Source organism: Monodon monoceros, unplaced genomic scaffold, assembly GCF_005190385.1.
Source record: "Monodon monoceros isolate NGI ecotype Baffin Bay Population unplaced genomic scaffold, NGI_Narwhal_1 Super_Scaffold_6, whole genome shotgun sequence".
NCBI classification, from domain to species: Eukaryota; Metazoa; Chordata; class Mammalia; order Artiodactyla; family Monodontidae; genus Monodon; species Monodon monoceros.
The window spans coordinates 96,378,435-96,396,312 of NW_021703783.1; the positions used below are offsets into that span (position 1 = coordinate 96,378,435).

Here is a 17,878-nt window from a genome sequence, read left to right on the forward strand (position 1 = left end):
AGTTGAGGCGCGTGGGCTTAGTAGTTGAGGCACGTGGGCTCAGTAGTTGCGGCGTGCGGGCTTAGCTGCCCCGCGGCTTGTGGGATCTTAGTTACCCGACCAGGGATCGAACCCGTGTCCCCTGTACTGGAAGGCGGATTCTTAACCACTGGACAGGGAAGCCCCTTTGTTGGTTATTTTAATAAATTTCTTATTGTCTAAGCTACCATGGATTAGTTTCTTCACTTCTAACCCTAAGAAAGAACTCAAGAGTCACCCAACTTTAAGGAAACAGACCAAAAACCCTCCCTTAATCCCACATCACCTCTAGCTACTGTCTCACCAGAAGCTGTCTCCAGCGGAAAGTTTTCAGTCCTCTCTTACTTGGACAGATATGTTAATTTACAGATCTGTTAAATTCTACCATTGATTTTCGGTTTTGGTTTTTGCTTTCCTGCAGAACTCTCTGACTTCATCTCTGCATTGTTTCACTGATTCTACCTTTAAATGTACCTGGAAGCCAACCACTTCTCACAAACCACTCTGGCACCGGGGCCAAGCACCACCATCTCCTGCCTCTATTCCTGCCCAGCTCCCTAACTGGTCCCCATGCTTGAATCAGCTCTTGCCACACCCCTGCTCTCAATCCTCCATGAGGCTGACGTCCTCACCTCCCCTTGGCTCCTTTCTCAAACACCTACCTTCTCAGGGAGGCCTCCCCAAACCACCCTGCTTAAAATTGTAAATCCACCCCAACAGTCCCTACCCCACTTCCTGCTTTATTTTTCTCCATAGCACCTATCACTCTATAGCATCATATATTTTTTACCTATCTTCTTTGCTCTCAGTCTTTCCTGAGTACAGGAGCCAGCAAACTTTTTCTGTTAAGGTCCAGATAGAAAATAGTTTAGGCTCTGCAGACCACACGGTCCTGTCTCAACTACAAAATCATCCACAGCGATACATAAAGAAATGGGCATGGCTATGTCCCAATAAAAGTTTATTTACCAAAAGAGGCAGCAGGCTGGAGGTGGCCTGGGGCCATCGTGTGCCAGCACCTGCCTTATGAGAACATATCTCTTTTAACAGAGCATCTTCCCTCTTTGATTATTTTGTTCACTGCTGTACACTTAGCTCCTAGAATAGTATTTGGCCTATAGGAAACAATAAATATTGGCTAACTAAGTGAATAAATGAAATGAACCGAATGATTAATGAGAGCAAGGTGGTACTGGTACACAATTAGATCAATAGAACAGAATAGAAAGTACAAAAGCAGAATGAAAATACATGGTAATTCAGTTTATATAAATATTCATCCTTCCAATCAGTAGGGTGAAGACAGTTCTTCAACAGTTGGTCTTGGAACAACTGGCCAGCTGGGGAAAAAGAATAAGGTTGGGCCCCTGGTCACGTCAAAACCAATTCCAAAAAAGAAAAACTTCTGATGCCAAAAGTAAAATCATAAGAAAATCAAATAAACCTTGAGTGAATTTTTTTATTCTCTCAGGAAGCGGAAAGCCTTTCTAAGTAGAACACAAAGGCTATCAAAGAAAAGAACGATATTAAAAAAAAAAGACAAAAAATAAATAAAAGAAAAACGAAAAGAATGATAGATAAATCAAACAACATAAAAAATTTCCATAGGAAAAAACCCCCATACAACAGAAACAAAGGCAAAAACAAACACCACCACACTGGAAAAATCACTGGATCTCTTAAATGAGGGTTAATTTTCTCAACAAGTAAGTTTCATACACTGCACAATAAAATGAAACAGGACGGAAAGGCAAAGGGAGATGTAAACGTCTTCTAGACAGGAAAGTATGCTCAGCTTCACACAGTTAGAGACACGTAAATGAAAACTGAAAAATTCTATTTTTCACCTATCAGATGTGAAAAAAATCAAAAACACCTGACAACATTCCGCGCTGAAGAGGGTGTGGAGAAATGGGGACTTCCTATCAGGCAGCAGGATAATAAACTGATGAAATCTGTAACGAGAGAGCTGGGCAACAAAACCACAACTGCTTCTCCCTTTGACCCAGCAGCTCCTCCCCTGAGGGGTTTTTCCTACAGTCTTCCACCCGCTGGTGTAAAATTCTGTAATGCCTACAGCACTGCTTACAAAGTACTGGAATGGTCCCATCAACAGGAAAGTTAACTGAATAAATGAGAGATCATTCACAGAATGGGATACCGTGTAGCTTTCAAACACGAATTGAAGCAGCTCTATCTGTACCGCTAAGGAAAGATCTCTAGGGTAAATGAAGCAAGGGGAAATATGAGGGGCTAACAATATTAGAGGTTTTATATAAAAGTGAATCGTTCATAATGACCCAAGTGCTTGTGGGGTGAGAGGCTGGGGCACTGGGATAATGGAACCCAACCGTCGGGGCTGTTTGGAGTTTTTAATTAGCTGATACCCTCGAAGCCCAACCAGGCTGCCACTGAGCAGGGGCCCAGGGTCAGCAAGTGTTATTCACATCATTGCCAGTGTTATCACGGCCTCTGGAGAGAGGCCAGGGAGGAGAAAGGCGTCTTGGCCTTTTCTCTATGACTCTTCTCAGACATTTGAATTTTGTGCCCTGACCATGTTTACCTATTCCAAGAGTAACAAACATTTTTAATCACAATGCAGTTACTTGGGAAAATGCCTATGATAGAAAGCTAAAGAAAAAAGAACAGCAAAAAACAAAGAGCAGGCCACAAAAATTGTACATAACGCTTGAAGGAAGGAAATTGCTTTTTTTAAAAAATGCCTAAGAAGAAAGACTGAAAGGAAGTTGAACCCAAACGCCCACAGTGGTTAGTGTCGAGAGTGGGTGAATTACAACTATTTCCTGTTTTTCAAACATTCTGTAGTGTATCAATAATACGCTGTGCATCTAAACAGCACCAAGGACTCACCGTGTGCCAGGCACTGTGCTAACCACCTACCATCCTCACCTCGGCTGCAGCTGGTACTTGAACCCAGCCATCCACACCTTGCTTATGCTGAAGCAAGCATTTACCGAGTGCCACCATTCAAGGCTGGGTGCTCAGTGCTGGGTGGGACGGGGACCAGAATCCAGCACGGACCCTGCCCACCTGGCGCTGAGCGGGAGGAAGATTTTTATCAGCAACTCATAAAGACAAGCAGGACGCTGCCTCGGGAGGGTCGGGAGGGCAGGCTGTGTTCCCTGAGCCTGCACGACAGGCGCCGCGCCTCGTTGGGGCGTCAGGAGCGTGCCCTGAGGAGGGGAGTTTCCCGCTGGGGGGGTGGGAAGAGCATCCAAGGTCCTCCTGGTGAGGCCGAGATGGGAAAGGGTCCAGAGCCAGGATGCCACGTGGGAGCCCGAGCTGGAAAGGATGCGACCGCACAGGGCCTCCTGGCTGGGTTGGGGGCTTTGCGTTTATCCTCAGAGGACCGGGGACCCCTGAAGGGTTTGAGACAGAGTGTCTCTGCTGTGGGGAGAAGGACGGGGCAGAGGTATGACCCACGGCCTGTAGATGCCCGATGCCCAGCCCGTCCAAGGGCCACCTGGGCCAAGGGTCCCGAGAGGGACCTCCTGGGAGCCGCCTCGGCTCAGCCTGGCCCCTCCCAAAGGATGGGGGGGGGCGTCAACTGGCCTCTTTGGGGACAGTCCAAGGCAGCCCTTGGCCGCTTCCGCCCCCCGGCAGCCAGGGCAGCATGAATAGGCTTCTGTGGCCCCTCAATAGGCCTTTCATCAACTCGTGCCTCTCAGTGCCCCTCGTGGGCTGGAGACCCTCCCTCAGGGCACAAAAGACAAAGAAGCTGCCCAGGGAGGCCCAGGGCTGCCCTGATGAGGCACTTGGATGGAGAAGTACTGGTCAGACGGGTCCCCACGTGAGCAATCCCACAGGCCAGGCTGGTCCTCCGCTCCAGCCTAAGGGAAGCACGGGGTCTCAAGGACGGCAAGGCGGCCGGGTCAGGAGAGCCCATCACCTGCCTGGCCCCCTTCTTCTCCAGGAAAAAGTCGAGCCTCCTTCCCCAGATGAGCCAGGCCCTGCAGACAGCCCCTCCAGTCTGCGCTGTGGTCCCCCATGCTGCAGCCCCTCCCTCCGCACCTGACCAAACACCCTGCGTGTCCTCAGGCCACCCCACCCCTCACCATGGAGTCTTCCTGGACCGAACCACGGGGCCCTAGGCCCGTCCCAACCCAGCCTGTGCGAGTCAGCTTGGCCATCATGTCCCTGGGGCCTGTTCCCACCACCCGCCCCACGCACCTCCTCTGACCCACCTGAGCCACTTTACCTCATTTGATCTTCACAAAGACCCTGTGAGATAATGTTACTACCTTCATTTAACTGACGAGGAAATCGAGGCTCAAGGTTTGATTCCCTTATCTGATGTCGCACTGCTGGCATGTGGCAGAGCCAGACCACAGCCCAGAGCTGCCTTCTAAGTCTGCCACACGAACACACTAGTGTGTCCCTTCCCACCATGACAAGGCACCTCACTGGCAGGGTGACCAGGTGCCCACCATAGGGCAGGGCCCACGGCGGGGAGTCAGTGAATGTTGAACAAACAACCGCATGACTGCACTCCAGTTTTCCAGTTTACTCAGAGAGCACCACGGCAGCTCTGAAACCCAAAGCCACTGTCCCTTCTCACAATATGCGCGACGTTGCGAAACCCTTAAAGTGCTCCTGCGGCCCTCAGGTCACCCCCAGGAGGCCCTCGGTCCTGCTTACCCAGCAAGATCACGATGGGAGCTGGCACTGGAATCCAAGTCAGGTTCAGCACCCACTCTGAGCCTGCTCCGTGCCGGGCATCACCTGAGGCCCCAGGTGCAGTGAGAAACAAACCCTGACCCCGATCTCAAGGTCACTTTCAAGGGTGGGGCTTCAGTCCCCACGGCCCACAGTTCGCCAAAGCAATCCTCTGCGTTCTCCAGAACAGCAGTGCCTGCAAACCCGCAGCCCTGCGGCCACTTCGCTCCCCACCACCTCTTCCCAGGGGGCTTCAAGCTCACCTAAGCAGTCATCAGGCCAAAACAGGAGCTCCACATTCAAATTCCCGTCTCCTAGGAGCTCGTCACCGACGTGGCCTTATTCAAACTCCTGACTCACTGCTTTGCTCTGACACATAAACGGGCCTCCAAGACGAGGTGCCGTTCTCCTGAGGGATCTTCGGTGGACACCCACACAAGGTGCCCCAGCCCCGACAGGAGCCGCCACCCAGCCACCGCGGCTCCCGCCTAACGCCCACCCTCCCCACCTTCCTGGGCTGCGATCACCTGGTCACCGCCCTGATCACTGCCCTGGTCCCTGTTCCACCTCCTCCTGCCCCCGCCCCACCGCGCCACGCAGCACGAGGTGCGTGACAGAAGCCCAGAAGCCTGGCCAGCACCGCAAGAGGCTCACAGCCCACCTGCTCCCACCACTGTGCCAGAGCACATGCTGAAACCCAGCAACCCCAGGCCGTGTTGGTGCACCCATCCTGACCCACGGAGCAGGCTCAGCTGGACCAACCCGCCCAGTGAGTCCAGGCAGAAGGGACTGTCTTGCTCACCGCTGTGCCCCAGCACCTACTCCTGCAGGCTTCGGGCTCCAGGCTGACGTTTACCAAGCGCTTCCAGCGTGCCAGGATGCAAAGCTGATGACACACTGCGTGAAGCTAGGATTCAAGTCCCCCCACCCCCGGCCCCTGGGCAGACCCAAAGGACACCTGCCCCTCAGGTGTTCTACCTTCAGCGTCACCTAGCGTAGTCCCTCCAAACACGCCCCCAGCCCTCCCCCAGGGGCCGCTTGTCTCATCTCTCCTCGCTCCTGGGGTCTTGGTTCCCTTGCGCAATTCCAGCTGCAGCTTCTTCGCCAGGAACGCCCACTCCCGAGCCTGTCTCCTCTTTCATTTCCCTCCTTTATTCTCGCTTCTTCTAAGACTTCCTTCTCTGTGACAACCATGGGGTGGGGTTCTTCTTCATACACTAGACCGGGGCGAAGCCACACGGAAAAAAAGGCGCCAAATGCCTCTCCCTGGAGAGGTGGATGTCCAAGCGTGAGAGGGACAGGCCACAGCCTCGAGTCCAGGAGAGCTGGGCCCAGAACCCAGGCTGACTACCTGGGACGCTGAACAAGGGCCTTCCCCTCTCTCAGTCTCATCTTCTTCGTCTGCCGGCAGGGGTGACACCCCCCTTCACCACAGGCTGCTATGGGAACGACCCAGTGCTGGGCCTGCAGTAACGGGGCGGCAGCCGGACTCGCAGGGAGGCTCCCAGACACGTGCCCCGCCTGAGATGACGCCATCCCCGCTCCCTGCGCGGCTCAGCAGCTCCAGCCTAAGTCGACTCCTTGGGGTTTGCCACACGGAGCGGGGGCGGGACGAGGGCTCCCAGGAGCTGAGCAAGAGCTGATGAGCCCCACAGGGGTGGGCAGCTCCCTCCTCCCCGGGGCCGGAGGAAGCTGGAACGCTAGGCCCCCACCTCCTGGCAGGGGGCGCAGTCTTGGGGACCACCCGAGGCAGCACCAGCCACCAGGTGCTGTGGATCGGTAGGATGGACCTGCAGACAAAGCTGGGGGGCTCAGTGGGCATGAAAGCTACAGCCCCTAGTGTGACGGTGTAGCTCTGGGTGGTGGGACGACCGGGTTCTTATTTCCATCTCTGGGCTGCAGGGTGGCGTATGCAATTCTTCCTACTTCTGCTTCTTCCTATTTCATTTCCGCTGTCCCTGAATCAGAGCACAGAGCGGCACTGAACTCCCTGAGGCGCAGTGTAACTGGCCCTGCTTTTGTCAAGTGGCTCGGGTTTAGGCAGTAATGCCTGTGTACTGCTGACCACACATCCCAGAACCACGGGCTGCAAACAGTGGTCCACGTCAACCTTCCTCTCCCCATTTTACCTAAGAGGAAACTGAGAGCTGGAAGGGGGAAGGGCTCTGCCCACAGAGACTCCCACAGGCCCCCTGGACTTGACCCAGGGCCGTCACCTGTCACGGGCAGCCTCCGTGACACTCTCTGATGCTCCAGGTCTGGAGGCTGACCTCTGCCCGAGGTGGACGCAGGGCAGTAATCAGTCCTACTCTACCAGGAGAACGGAGGCCCAGAGAGCTGCAGTGACTTCCCCAAAGTGACACAGCATTCAGGGAAAATTAACTTCTGAGCCTCCTCTGCCTTCTTCCCTGCTCTGTCTCTGCCCAGCAGGAGCCCCCGTGAGGACGGCTCCAATCAAGGGCTACCTCCCCAAGAAATGACCACCCTCTTCACTCAACAGATACCAACCCATCGATTCATCACCCACACTCCCCTCACAGCCCCTTCCCTGGGCCTCGCTCCACCATCAGTCCCACCCTGAGCTGGCACAAGGGATGCAGAGCCAGTGCCAATGACCCTGCAGGGGACCCCAGGGGGTGAGGGAAAGGAAGTCACACACAGGAGGCTATGCAGCGTCACAGGACTGATGGCAGAAATCAGTACAGGTGCCGTCAAGAACAAAGGCGGGGGGCCCAGCTGATCCTCTCAAGGGGTCAGGAAAGGGCCAGACAGGCCCTTGAGCCGAGAACTGAGAGGTGAGGCTCCCCTGACAGATGGGGCGACAGAGTGGCAAAGTGTGGAGGAGCCCCCGAGAGGACTCGCACGGCTGTGGCTTAGCTGTCAGCAGGGCCAGGTCAGAAAGGATCTTGAACTCTGACTTGTAGGCCTCAGAGGTTTCTAGGGGTGTAAGAGGCAGAGTATAACACAGTCGGGAGCGGCAGCCGTGGTGGGACGGAGGGCCAGGCGCGGGGGCTGGTGTCACCAGCCCACAGGTGACCCAGGTGGGGATGAGGGATGGCTCAGGGCAGACAGAACTCGGCCACAGCTGGAGGGGCAGGTGAAGAAGGGCTGACCCTTGCCCAGTCTCGGTCAAGCTGAGCTGGAGGCGACACACTCTGGGGAGACGGGTGTCCGAGGGCAGTCAGCAGTGGGGGCTGGTCCAGGGAGTGTCTGGGCTGGTCCGTGATGGGTGTGGGCGGGATCAGGGGGCGGCATGATCGGTTACCCTCTACCCACCTGCCCCTACCATCTCCCGGGAAAGCTCTCAGCCCCGGGAAGCAGGGCCAAGCCCAGTCCAGCTCTGCATCCCCGGGTGCTCAGTCGCTATGGCCTGCACGAGAGAGGCAACAGTGACTACGGTTACCTAAAAATGTACACTGAGAGAGGGGTGGAGATCGCAGAAAAGGTGAGCAATCAACTGGCACGAGGGTCTTGGGTGGCGGTGCGGCTGCAATGGTGCCCGTGAGCAACGTTCCAGAAAGAACGAGAAGGCAGAAGCCCAGGCCCGCCTCACTCGAGGTCCCCGTCACTCTGAGCCTCAATCCCCCTCTGTAAACAGGGACAAAACCCGCCCATGATTCCACTCAGCAGCTGTAAGCACCAGTGAGGACGCGGCAGAGCCCTTTGTAAAAGTCGGGCTCTTTCCTGATGATCTTGGTAGTACACGCTCCTCGTAAAGAGTAGTTTGTACTCTGCTTTTCTCATTTGTTCTGTCCTAAGTGTTGTCCCAAGTGTAAACAGTCACGATTCAAAGCACGTCCCAAACCAAAGGGTTTTTACACTAAAGATAAACAGCGACAGCACCTCCAACTACAGGACTAAAAATTAAGCCCCTCTCCTTTTCACTTTGCCAAGAGACATTTCTCACATATCCACTGGTCATTCAAGGGAGGCAAAGAACATATCCTTTAAAACAGGGGTCCCAACCCCCGGGCCACGGACTGCTACCAGTCCGGGCCGCACAGCAGGAGGTGAGCGGCGGGTGAGCCAGCGAAGCGCCACCTGTATTTACAGTCGCTCCCCATCGCTAGCATTACTGCCTGAGCTCCGCCTCCTGTCAGATCAGCGGCGGCATGAGCTTCTCGTAGGAGCGCGAGCCCTACTGTGGAACTGTGCATGCGAGGGATCTAGGTTGTGCACTCCTTATGAGAATCTAATGCTTGGTGATCTGAGGGGGAGCTGAGGCAGTGATGCTAGTGCCAGGGAGTGGCTGCAAATACGGCTTATCATTAGCAGGGAGGTCTGACTGCACAGAGACCGTAATAAATCAGTTGCTTGCAGACTCATATCAAAACCCTGTCAGTGAGTGGCAAGTGAAGACAAGCTCAGGGCTCCCACTGATTCTGCATTATGGTGAGTTGTATCATGATTTCATTATATATTACAATGTAATAATAATAGAAATAAAGTGCACAATAAATGTAATGTGCTTGAATCATCCCCAAACCATCCCACCCCCACACTCCGGTCCATGGAAAAACTGTCTTCCACGAAACCAGTCCCTGGTGCCAAAAAGGTTGGGGACTGCTGCTTTAAAAGACTCAGGCTAACAGGGTATTTGTTTTGTTTCCCATCAGACAAAGACTCCCTTTTTAGGGACTTCCCTGGTGGTCCAGTGGTTAAGACTCCACGCTCCCTATGCAGGGGACCCGGGTTCGATCCACGGTCAGGGAACTAGATCCCACGTGCCGCAACTAAGAAGCCCGCATGCCGCAACTTAAAAAGATCCCACATGCCGCAACTGTGGCCCGGCGCAGCCAAATAAATAAGTGAATATTAAAAAGGTGGTTCCCTCCCAAGTGAGCTGATGCTCATCCTGCACGGCCTGGACCATGCAGAGGGTCCTCCCCCAGCTGGGCAGCCCCTACCTCGGCCCCCAGACGCCCTGACCCCTCGTCTGCAGGTTCACCAACAACCTCTCAGTTCCTGCTGCAGCCAGCTGGGCCCTGAGGGGCCTCCTTGTGCTTCTCTCCCTCCACACCCCAGCCCGGTCACTGCACACGGAAAGTAAGGACACCCTGCCCTGCCCCCAGTGGGCCTCGATCTCTTTACCTGAACCGAGACAACAGGCGGGAGGGCCCATCGGGCATTCTGGTTCTGGTGCTCAGTCTGCCAGGGCCCTCTCTGAGCTTCACCTACCTGTCGGCACAGCAACAGCGACAGCCTGGTTGAATTCTGGATCTTTCTTGTCCATCTCGGCTCCCCCAGGACGGCTGTGACCCTGAGGATGTTCTGCTGCCCAAGCCAAAACCAGGAGGTAGGGAGCAAGCTGCCAGATCAGCCCCGACGCCAGGAGGGCGCGACGTCAGGCAGAGGGACATCACGTCCGCTCTCGGAAGAACCCCTGTCCCAAAGCCGCGCAGCAGCAGCAAGAGGACACACTGGAGGGCTGCCGATCACACCCAGCACTGTCTCCCCGCCCACACTAGCCCCCGGAGGGTAAGAGCCAGGACCAAGGCCTGCACTGCACCCACAGGCAGCCTGGCACCCGTGCGGATGCGGGGGCCACCGTCTGTTGTCCCCGAGGCTGCGCGGGCAGGGGCCGCGCAGAGCTGGAAGTGAGAGGGTCTTGGAGGCGAGGAGCAGCCTGGGCCACTCAGTTCCCAGGCTTCCCCGTCCCCAGCTGCAGGACAAAGGACACCTGCCTCCCCTGCTCAGCAGGCAAGCCTGCAATCCCAGGGAGGAGACGGGCCTGGAGAATCACCGACCAGCGGGCAGCCGGCCCCAAGCCCCATCTGAGGCTGGATCCTCTCTCAGCAGCTGGCACACCCGGGTGCCAGGAAGCCGTCACCCGCCACTCACCTTTCTTCCTGTTTGTACCAATGCCAATGATTCAGAAAGTTTTCCATGGCACTTCCATGAGAGTCTAGTCGTTAAGAATCCACCTTCCAATGCAGGGGATGCAGGTTCGATCCCCTGTCAGGCAACTAAGATCCCACAGGCCGTGGGGCAACTAAGCTCACGCGCCACAACTACTGAGGCCACGTGCCGCGACTACAGAGTCCGGACACCGCAACTACTGAGCCCACACGCCACAACTAGAGAGAAGCCCATGCGCTGCAGCAGAGGATCCCACATGTCGCAACTAACACCCGATACAGCCAAAAATCAAAATAAATAAATAAACAACAGAAAGTTCTCCATGAGTTTGGTAAACATCTGTCTGCCACCCGCCACATCCACCTATGGTCCTAGTCCTGCCTTGGGGGTCAGACAGCAGCCTCTAAGAAACGGCCTCCCAGGTTGGCAGCCGAAAGAAGTCATCCAAATGCAGAAAGCTTCGCACAAATGAAGAGGCCTGTTGCAAGCTATTTATAAGAGTGAAAAACTGGATCCAAGCTAAGTTTCCCACAAGACAAAACCGATTAAGTAAATTATGGCACATCCACTCAACTATCCTGTATCATTTAAATAATGTTTAGAGTTTGAACAACACGGAAATGTTTTAGGAATTTTAAGTGAGAAAGCATGATTAAGAAACTTTATGCGTAGAATATCAAGTGTACTTTAAAGGGGCTTTAAAAAGATTGGAAAGCAAGATGTTGTTAACAGTGTGACTGCGTGATTGGAACTATGAGTAATTTTTTTCCATTCTTTATATTTTCCAGTGTCTATATTGTACATGTAACATTTTTTTTTTTTTTTGTGGTACGCGGGCCTCTCACTGTCATGGCCTCTCCCGTTGCGGAGCACAGGCTCTGGACGCACAGGCTCAGCGGCCATGGCTCACGGGCCCAGCCGCTCCACGGCATGTGGGATCTTCCCAGACCGGGGCACGAACCCATGTCCCCCGCATCGGCAGGCGGACTCTCAACCACTGCGCCACCAGGGAAGCCCATGTAACATTTTTTAATTGGAAAAAACTTGTCTGGGGATTTTGATGCCGTTTTTTTAACAAGCGTCCCGCTCGGGGCTTCTCTGCAGTGGCCTCATGGCTCGGCTGGTATTCCTGAGCCCGCCCAGCCCAGTGAAGGAGGCAGATGTAAATAAGGAGCCAACGCTGCAAGGAGGGGGCGCGGCTTGTGCAAGGCCTCAGGGCAGCGGCAGAGTGGGCACTGGCGCCCAGGCCAGGGGAGGGGGCGAGGATGCCAACACAGCTGATGGCCCTCTCGCTTTGCCAAGAATCCCTGCAGCCATGACCCTCAGTCTCCTTAGAGCGCGAGGTCCAGCGTCCTCAGCGTTCTCTGGAAGGATGCAGAGTCCCTGCCTTGGGAGAGGACCACTCCGGCAGCTGCCTGGGCTGCTCCAGCCCCAGAAACGGATAGAGGCCAGAACCCACAGGCCTTAAAAATAGGCGCAGGAACCGAAAGAGACACCACTGCCACTCTAAACGGCCACACTTCCTCCTTGCTGCACTGCCCCAGAACCGGCTCTGCCTGCCTTGGGGACGGAGGGCCCGGGGCCCCAGGGGAACCCAGAAAAACTGGCACCAGCCACTGCAAAGCAGTCTGAACTTCAGAGCTTGAATCCAACCCTAATTCCACATGCGGGCACTGGGCCAGATGTTTGTGTCCTTTATAACAACAACAGCATAGAGGGTCAATGCCGTGCCAGGGCTTGTGCTGGGTCTGTTCCTACCGCATCTCCTGCAGTCCTCACGGGGCGGCATGAGGCTGTGCGTGTCACTTCTCAGACAATTTCCATGACCCTACAGGCTTTGTTGTCTCCATTTTACAGATGAGGACCCAGAAGCTCCAAACGGTGGCATGCTTAGGCTCCCGTTCTTCCCTTCCAGCCACACCTCCCATGAACATCCCCCGCCCACCACTACGCCCAGCTACACTGCACCGAGCAAGACAGAGGGCTGGGCCGAGCGTGCAAGGTCCTCTTCCCGATTCACAGGGTGGTGTCAGGTGCCTGGCATGTGTAGGTGTTCAGCGCAGAGGCGAGGCTCACAGGAAGGCAGTCTCCCCCGTACTCCTCTGGCTCATTCCAGAACTCTCTACAGGACGGCTACTGGCACCTGACATGCCTCGGCTGGAACCCCAGGAACCCCAGTTCTGCTACCTCCCAGCTACGTGACCTTGGGTGAGTCACTTTCCCCTCTGAAGCTTCGTTTCCTCATCTGCAAAATGGGCTTTTAACAGAACCTGCCTCCATAGGAGGTGCTGCTGCAGGTCCAGCGGGGCTGGCACACGGCACGTGAGCAGCATCCCTCGTGCTAACGGCCTCTCCAGTGCTGGCCGGTCCACGAGTCAAACACCCGCCGAGCTGCTGAAGGCCAGGTCAAGTGAACACCAAAGTCCCAGCCGGGCACTCAGAGCCCCAAACACCGCTCCAGCCTCAACTCCCACAGCCAGGCTTCAAGCCTCCCCGCTCCTCCAGGCAAGTCCTGCCCACCCTAACCCCCTCTCAAAGGCCACGCCTGCACGAACCCCGCTGGTCGGCCAAGGTGGCTCCCTTCTCTGTGCCCCTCACAACCCCTCACACCTCGACTTGGGCCCTTCCTCAGCCCACCTCGTGCCAGGCAGCTGAGCACACCTATGGTGGCCAGGCCACACGCACCCGAGGACAGGTGTGAGGGCTTCACCCCTGCTAAGAGCCCAGACAGATTCTGCCACTTACTGGCCATGGGACTGGGGCATGTTACTTCACCTCTAACCCTGTGCTTCTTCACCAGGACAAAGAGAGCAGTTTAATGATACCTACCTTAAAGGATTATTTTGACGATAAAAGGAAATGGTGAATGTGAAACACTCCTTTTGTCCCACAGCACTCCAGAGAGGAAATTCCCCAGGCCACCTAAAAGGGGGCGAGGGCCCAAGAATAAACAGCTCTAAAATGCTCAGCCTTGGGGACTTCCCTGGCAGTCCAGTGGTTAGGACTTCGCACTCTCACTGCTGAGGGCACGGGTTCAATCCCCGGTCGGGGAACTAAGATTCCGCAAGCCATCCACGGCCATGGGAAAAAACAATACAGTAAAATAAATTGAAAAAATAAAATCAAATAAAACGCTCAGCCTAGGCAGGACCCAAAGACAAGCAGCACGGGGAAGGCCCCTCCACTCACAGCACCCCTCCGCCACTCAGACCCGAGTCGTGTCCACGTGACTTGACCAAAGGCCAGGGGTGTGCTGCCCCTGTTGAAGGGAGCCTGCCCACACAGCATGCATGCGCTGATGTCCAGAGCCCATTAGAAGGCCCAAGCCCCAGGAGGAAGTGTCAGGCAGGCTATCTCCACCTTTGGTACAGACATCTGCATCACACAACATTTGGGCACTGGACCACCCGATTCTTCCCAACTCAGAGATTCTGGAGCCCCGCTCAGGCCGCCTCAGCCATCAGCCTGGCTCACCTGTTACCTGGAATCACAGGCAGTTTCCTGTGGATAAAACACCAAAATCCTGCTCAAAATCCTGCACAGCCCTGGCTGCTTCCAGCAGGACTTTTACTTCAGCCAAGTCACCTGTGTATCTGGCTCTCTCTCCCCACTCAACTGCACCCACACCCCACGCAGCACGGATCAAGGCTGATCCCCCCACCTGGCATGGAGCAAGTCCTCAAAAAAATGCTTCTACTGCAGAGGCCGCAGTAGACAGATTCAAAAATCAGGTTTGGATCTCCAAGGTACTTTTCATCATACAACCAAGAGACAATGCGGGCAGGGAGAAGGGGGTAGTCGCTTTCTCTCATCTCATAGACAGACACTGTGACTTAAATGATAACAGCGGGACTTCCCTGGTGGCGCAGTGGTTAAGAATCTGCCTGCCAGTGCAGGGGACACGGGTTCAAGCCCTGGTTCGGGAAGATCCCACATGCCGCGGAGCAACTAAGCCCGTGCGCCACAACTACTGAGCCTGCACTCTAGAGCCCGCGAGCCACAACTACTGAGCCCGCATGCCACAACTACTGAAGCCCGTGCGCCTAGAGCCCGTGCTCCGCAACAAGAGAAGCCACCGCAATGAGAAGCCCGTGCACTGCAACCAAGAGTAGCCCCCGCTCGCCGCAACTAAAGAAAGCCCACGCACAGCAACGGAGAGCCAACGGAGCCAAAAATAAATATATAAATAAATAAATTTATTTTTTTAAAAAAGAGGGATTTCCCTGGTGGTCCAGTGGCTAAGACTCTGTGCTCCCAATGCAGGGGGCCCGGGTTCAATCCCTGGTCAGGGAACTAGATCCCACATGCCACAACTGAGACCCTGCGCAGCCAAATAAATAAATAAATAAATAAAAGAAATGACAACAGATTGTCCAGGGTCAAGCGTCTCCCCCAGAGGCTCCCTTATACCTTCAAAACAACCTGAGGTTAGCTCTGAACAACCTAAGCTTTAATTAAACAACAACAACAAAAATCTGGGAGGTTTAAGTTAATTCATAAATGTAACAGGTTGTCCCAGCTGCAAAGTGGAGATGAGCAGGTGACATGGTGAAAGTGCTTTGGGGAGGGTGTTCTGGGCTCACACCTGGGTGCTCGGGCCAATCATTCTGTCCTAACTCTACTTTGGGCGTGAAGTCACTGTTTAGCTTGTCCCTCTCTGAACATCACATTTCTCATCTGAAAAATGAAAGAGACGGGCAACGTGAGCCCTTCTAAGACTTTAATTTTCCAACTTCCTTGCCCATCCACACCCTTCATTCCCCAGCCCAGAAAGTAATCCTCTCATTCATTTGCTGAGTGTGCCCTGGGGCTCTGCTCTGCATGGGCCCCGTGCTGGGCACTGAGGAGACTCAGACTTGGGCAATGCCCTGTGCGTGTGGGGGGGGGGGGGGGGTCACCTGCTAACTGGGGAGACAGCCACACAGACCATCACAGTGCCACAGTCGTCCGTTCGTCCACCGGACACGAACCCGGTACAAAGAGAGCACAGGCAGCAGGACAGGGGGCGGAGGAAGGGTCCCCGGGTGGCAGCATTAGCTCTGAGGCCTGAAGGGAGACCTGCACGTGCTTGCAGGGCAGGTTAAGTATGAGGTAGCTTTCCAGGCGCAGAAAAGAGCAGAAATAAAAGTGCAGCGCATCAGAGCACTACAGGGACTGAGTTCTGAGAGGCTGGGGGTGGTAAGATGGGAAGAGCTTGTGCGTGAGGGGGGACTAGAGGCAGGAGGGGAGACGCAGCAATAGTGCAACCACCAGGCTGTGCTCTTGGCCTACTATGGGCAGGTCCCCTCCCCAGACGCAGCGCAGTAGGTGCGGCAAGGCCTGGTTGGGACATTTGCGGGGACAGGCACTGGGTCCCACTGACCAGGGGTCAATCCCAGCTATACAACTTCCTCGCAGGCTGTCCCTGGGCTAGTGTCTTGCCTCTCTGAACTTCAGGCTCCACATCGGTGAAGTGGAGATAATGTTCCTGTATCTGGCAAGGTCAGTATCGAATTGACAGAGCCTGCGTAAAGCACCTGGCACACACTGAGTACCCAGGAAATGCCAGGTGCTACAGCAAATTATTGTTCTTAGGGGGTGGCAGTGCAGGCTCCTGGGGGCAGGGACTGTCTAACAGGGCAGAGAGATGCTCAGAGGACAGTAGGACCGTGTTGACAGGGGAGTGAGGAGGGGTGCCCGGAGCTGCTGAGCAAACAGGGCTGAGGGGCCTGAGCAATGGTCCCTCCGACCCCTCCCCTCTCAGACACTCTGTGCCAGGTGACAGGCGGCCTGCCAGGCGGGCATGCAGCCGGGCACACAGTAGGTGCTCAATGAACATGTGCTGAATGAACGAATGAGGACCCTTCCATTTCTGCTCGAAACTAATTAGTGACACCTTTTCAGAAGAGACCAAAGAACCTCTGTCCTTGTCCACCCCGGCTTGTAGACACCCTACCCCCACCCCCATGCTTGAGGAAAGCTTTGTTCCAGGGCAGGCTGGGCTGAGACCTGCTGAGGGGAAGTATCTTGTACCAAGTCCGCCTCCTGCAAAAAAGGAGGCCGCAAATTTATTTCCTCTCGTCTTCCAGCCTCCAGGGTGTGGCCTGCTGAGGGGCCTGGAATGCCTTGTGACCTTAGGTGGGGATGCGCTGGCTCTTTGGGACTCAGTTTCCCCAATGGTGAATGAAAGGGAGTGGGTCTGGCAGAATCTCCAAGGTTGACATTCCCTTCTCCACAAAATGCTGTCGCCCCCTCAGACAGCCCCAGCCCAGACTGGGGACGAGGGTGGGGCTGGGGGGTGGCTGAGAACGTGGTATGAAGTCATTCCCGCAGGAAGAAGGGAGGGGTCTTTTCAGAGAGAAAACGGCCTCCGCGGGCTTTAGTCTGAACACGATCGTCAGTAGCCATCACTTCACGCCCAGCCATGCCGTAAGACCCCACCTACACCTGGAGCCCCAGGCTCTCTCAAACCACACGGGGCACCTCCACCCCACGTCACCGGCCCATCTAGGACTTAGGGCCTCCTTAGAGCAGCATCACACCCAGAGAGGCGGCCGGCCCCGCTCCCGCTGCCAAGCGGGTGGGTTCATGGGGCGACGGTCCAACAGGTCCCCAGTTAGAGCCAATGTGCAGAGAGAGCGGTACGGGAAGACAAAGGCTTCAGGACGCCGGAGACCTGCCCTCCCGGCGAGCTGGGACGGTGGCCGGGGCAGCTGGCAGGGAGGTCTGCCCGGAGCCCACGGGGCCCCGGCCCTGCCATGTCGGGCTCCGGGTCTCCCCAGATCCAGCGCCCGCACTCCCTGCAGCGGCACTGAGGCCCCGGGGAGGGCTTCTTGGAGAAGGAAGAGGCCTGGCGGAGCCACGGAGGGGAAGGAGGGAGACGGGCAGACGCCCGGATGGACAGACAGAGGGAGACGCCGAGTGACCCGGGAGACAGACACACAGGGACGAGAGCGTGCCGGACCGCTCTTGGGACCAAAATCAGAGACGGAGACGCGGAGACACAGGAAACAGCCGGACGCGGGGAGCCGGGGGCGTGAGGGGGATGCGACACGCAGGGAGCCCCAGAGACACACGCAGAGACGGAGACGCGCAGAGACACCCAGAGGCGCGCACACCCCGACGACGCGGCGGCCCCGGCCTCGACCCCGGCCGACCCCACTCACCGAGGCCGCAGACCTCGCGGCGCAGGCTGAGGCGGCCGCGCTCCTCGGCTATGGCGCGCAGCATGTGCTGCAGCGAGCGCTCCTCGGCCTCCGCGCCGCCCGCAGGCTCCGGGGAGGCGGCGGCGGCAGCGGCGGCGGCGGGGAGGGCGGGCGGCCCGGCCCGGAGCCCCGCGGGCGCG

At 56.0% G+C, this 17,878-nt stretch overlaps 1 protein-coding gene across 8 annotated transcripts in view; it reads right to left on the bottom strand.

The window, feature by feature from the left end:
• KIAA0930 (KIAA0930 ortholog) overlaps nt 1–17,878 on the bottom strand; it is a 45,760-nt gene that overhangs the window by 26,664 nt on the left and 1,218 nt on the right. For 3 of the 8 annotated variants that reach the window (XR_003791118.1, XR_003791113.1, XM_029205416.1), the window contains exon 1: nt 17,700–17,763. The exons of 2 other annotated variants lie outside the window; for them this stretch is intronic. Coding sequence is in view for 1 of the 6 variants with exons in the window: in XM_029205416.1 (XP_029061249.1) it covers nt 17,700–17,763 (64 nt within the window). In the remaining 5 variants the exon portion in view is untranslated. Of the gene's footprint in view, nt 1–4,958; nt 5,126–13,383; nt 13,541–17,699; nt 17,846–17,878 lie in introns of those variants that run through there. 3 more of the 8 variants (XR_003791112.1, XR_003791114.1, XR_003791115.1) reach the window with 3 other exon arrangements.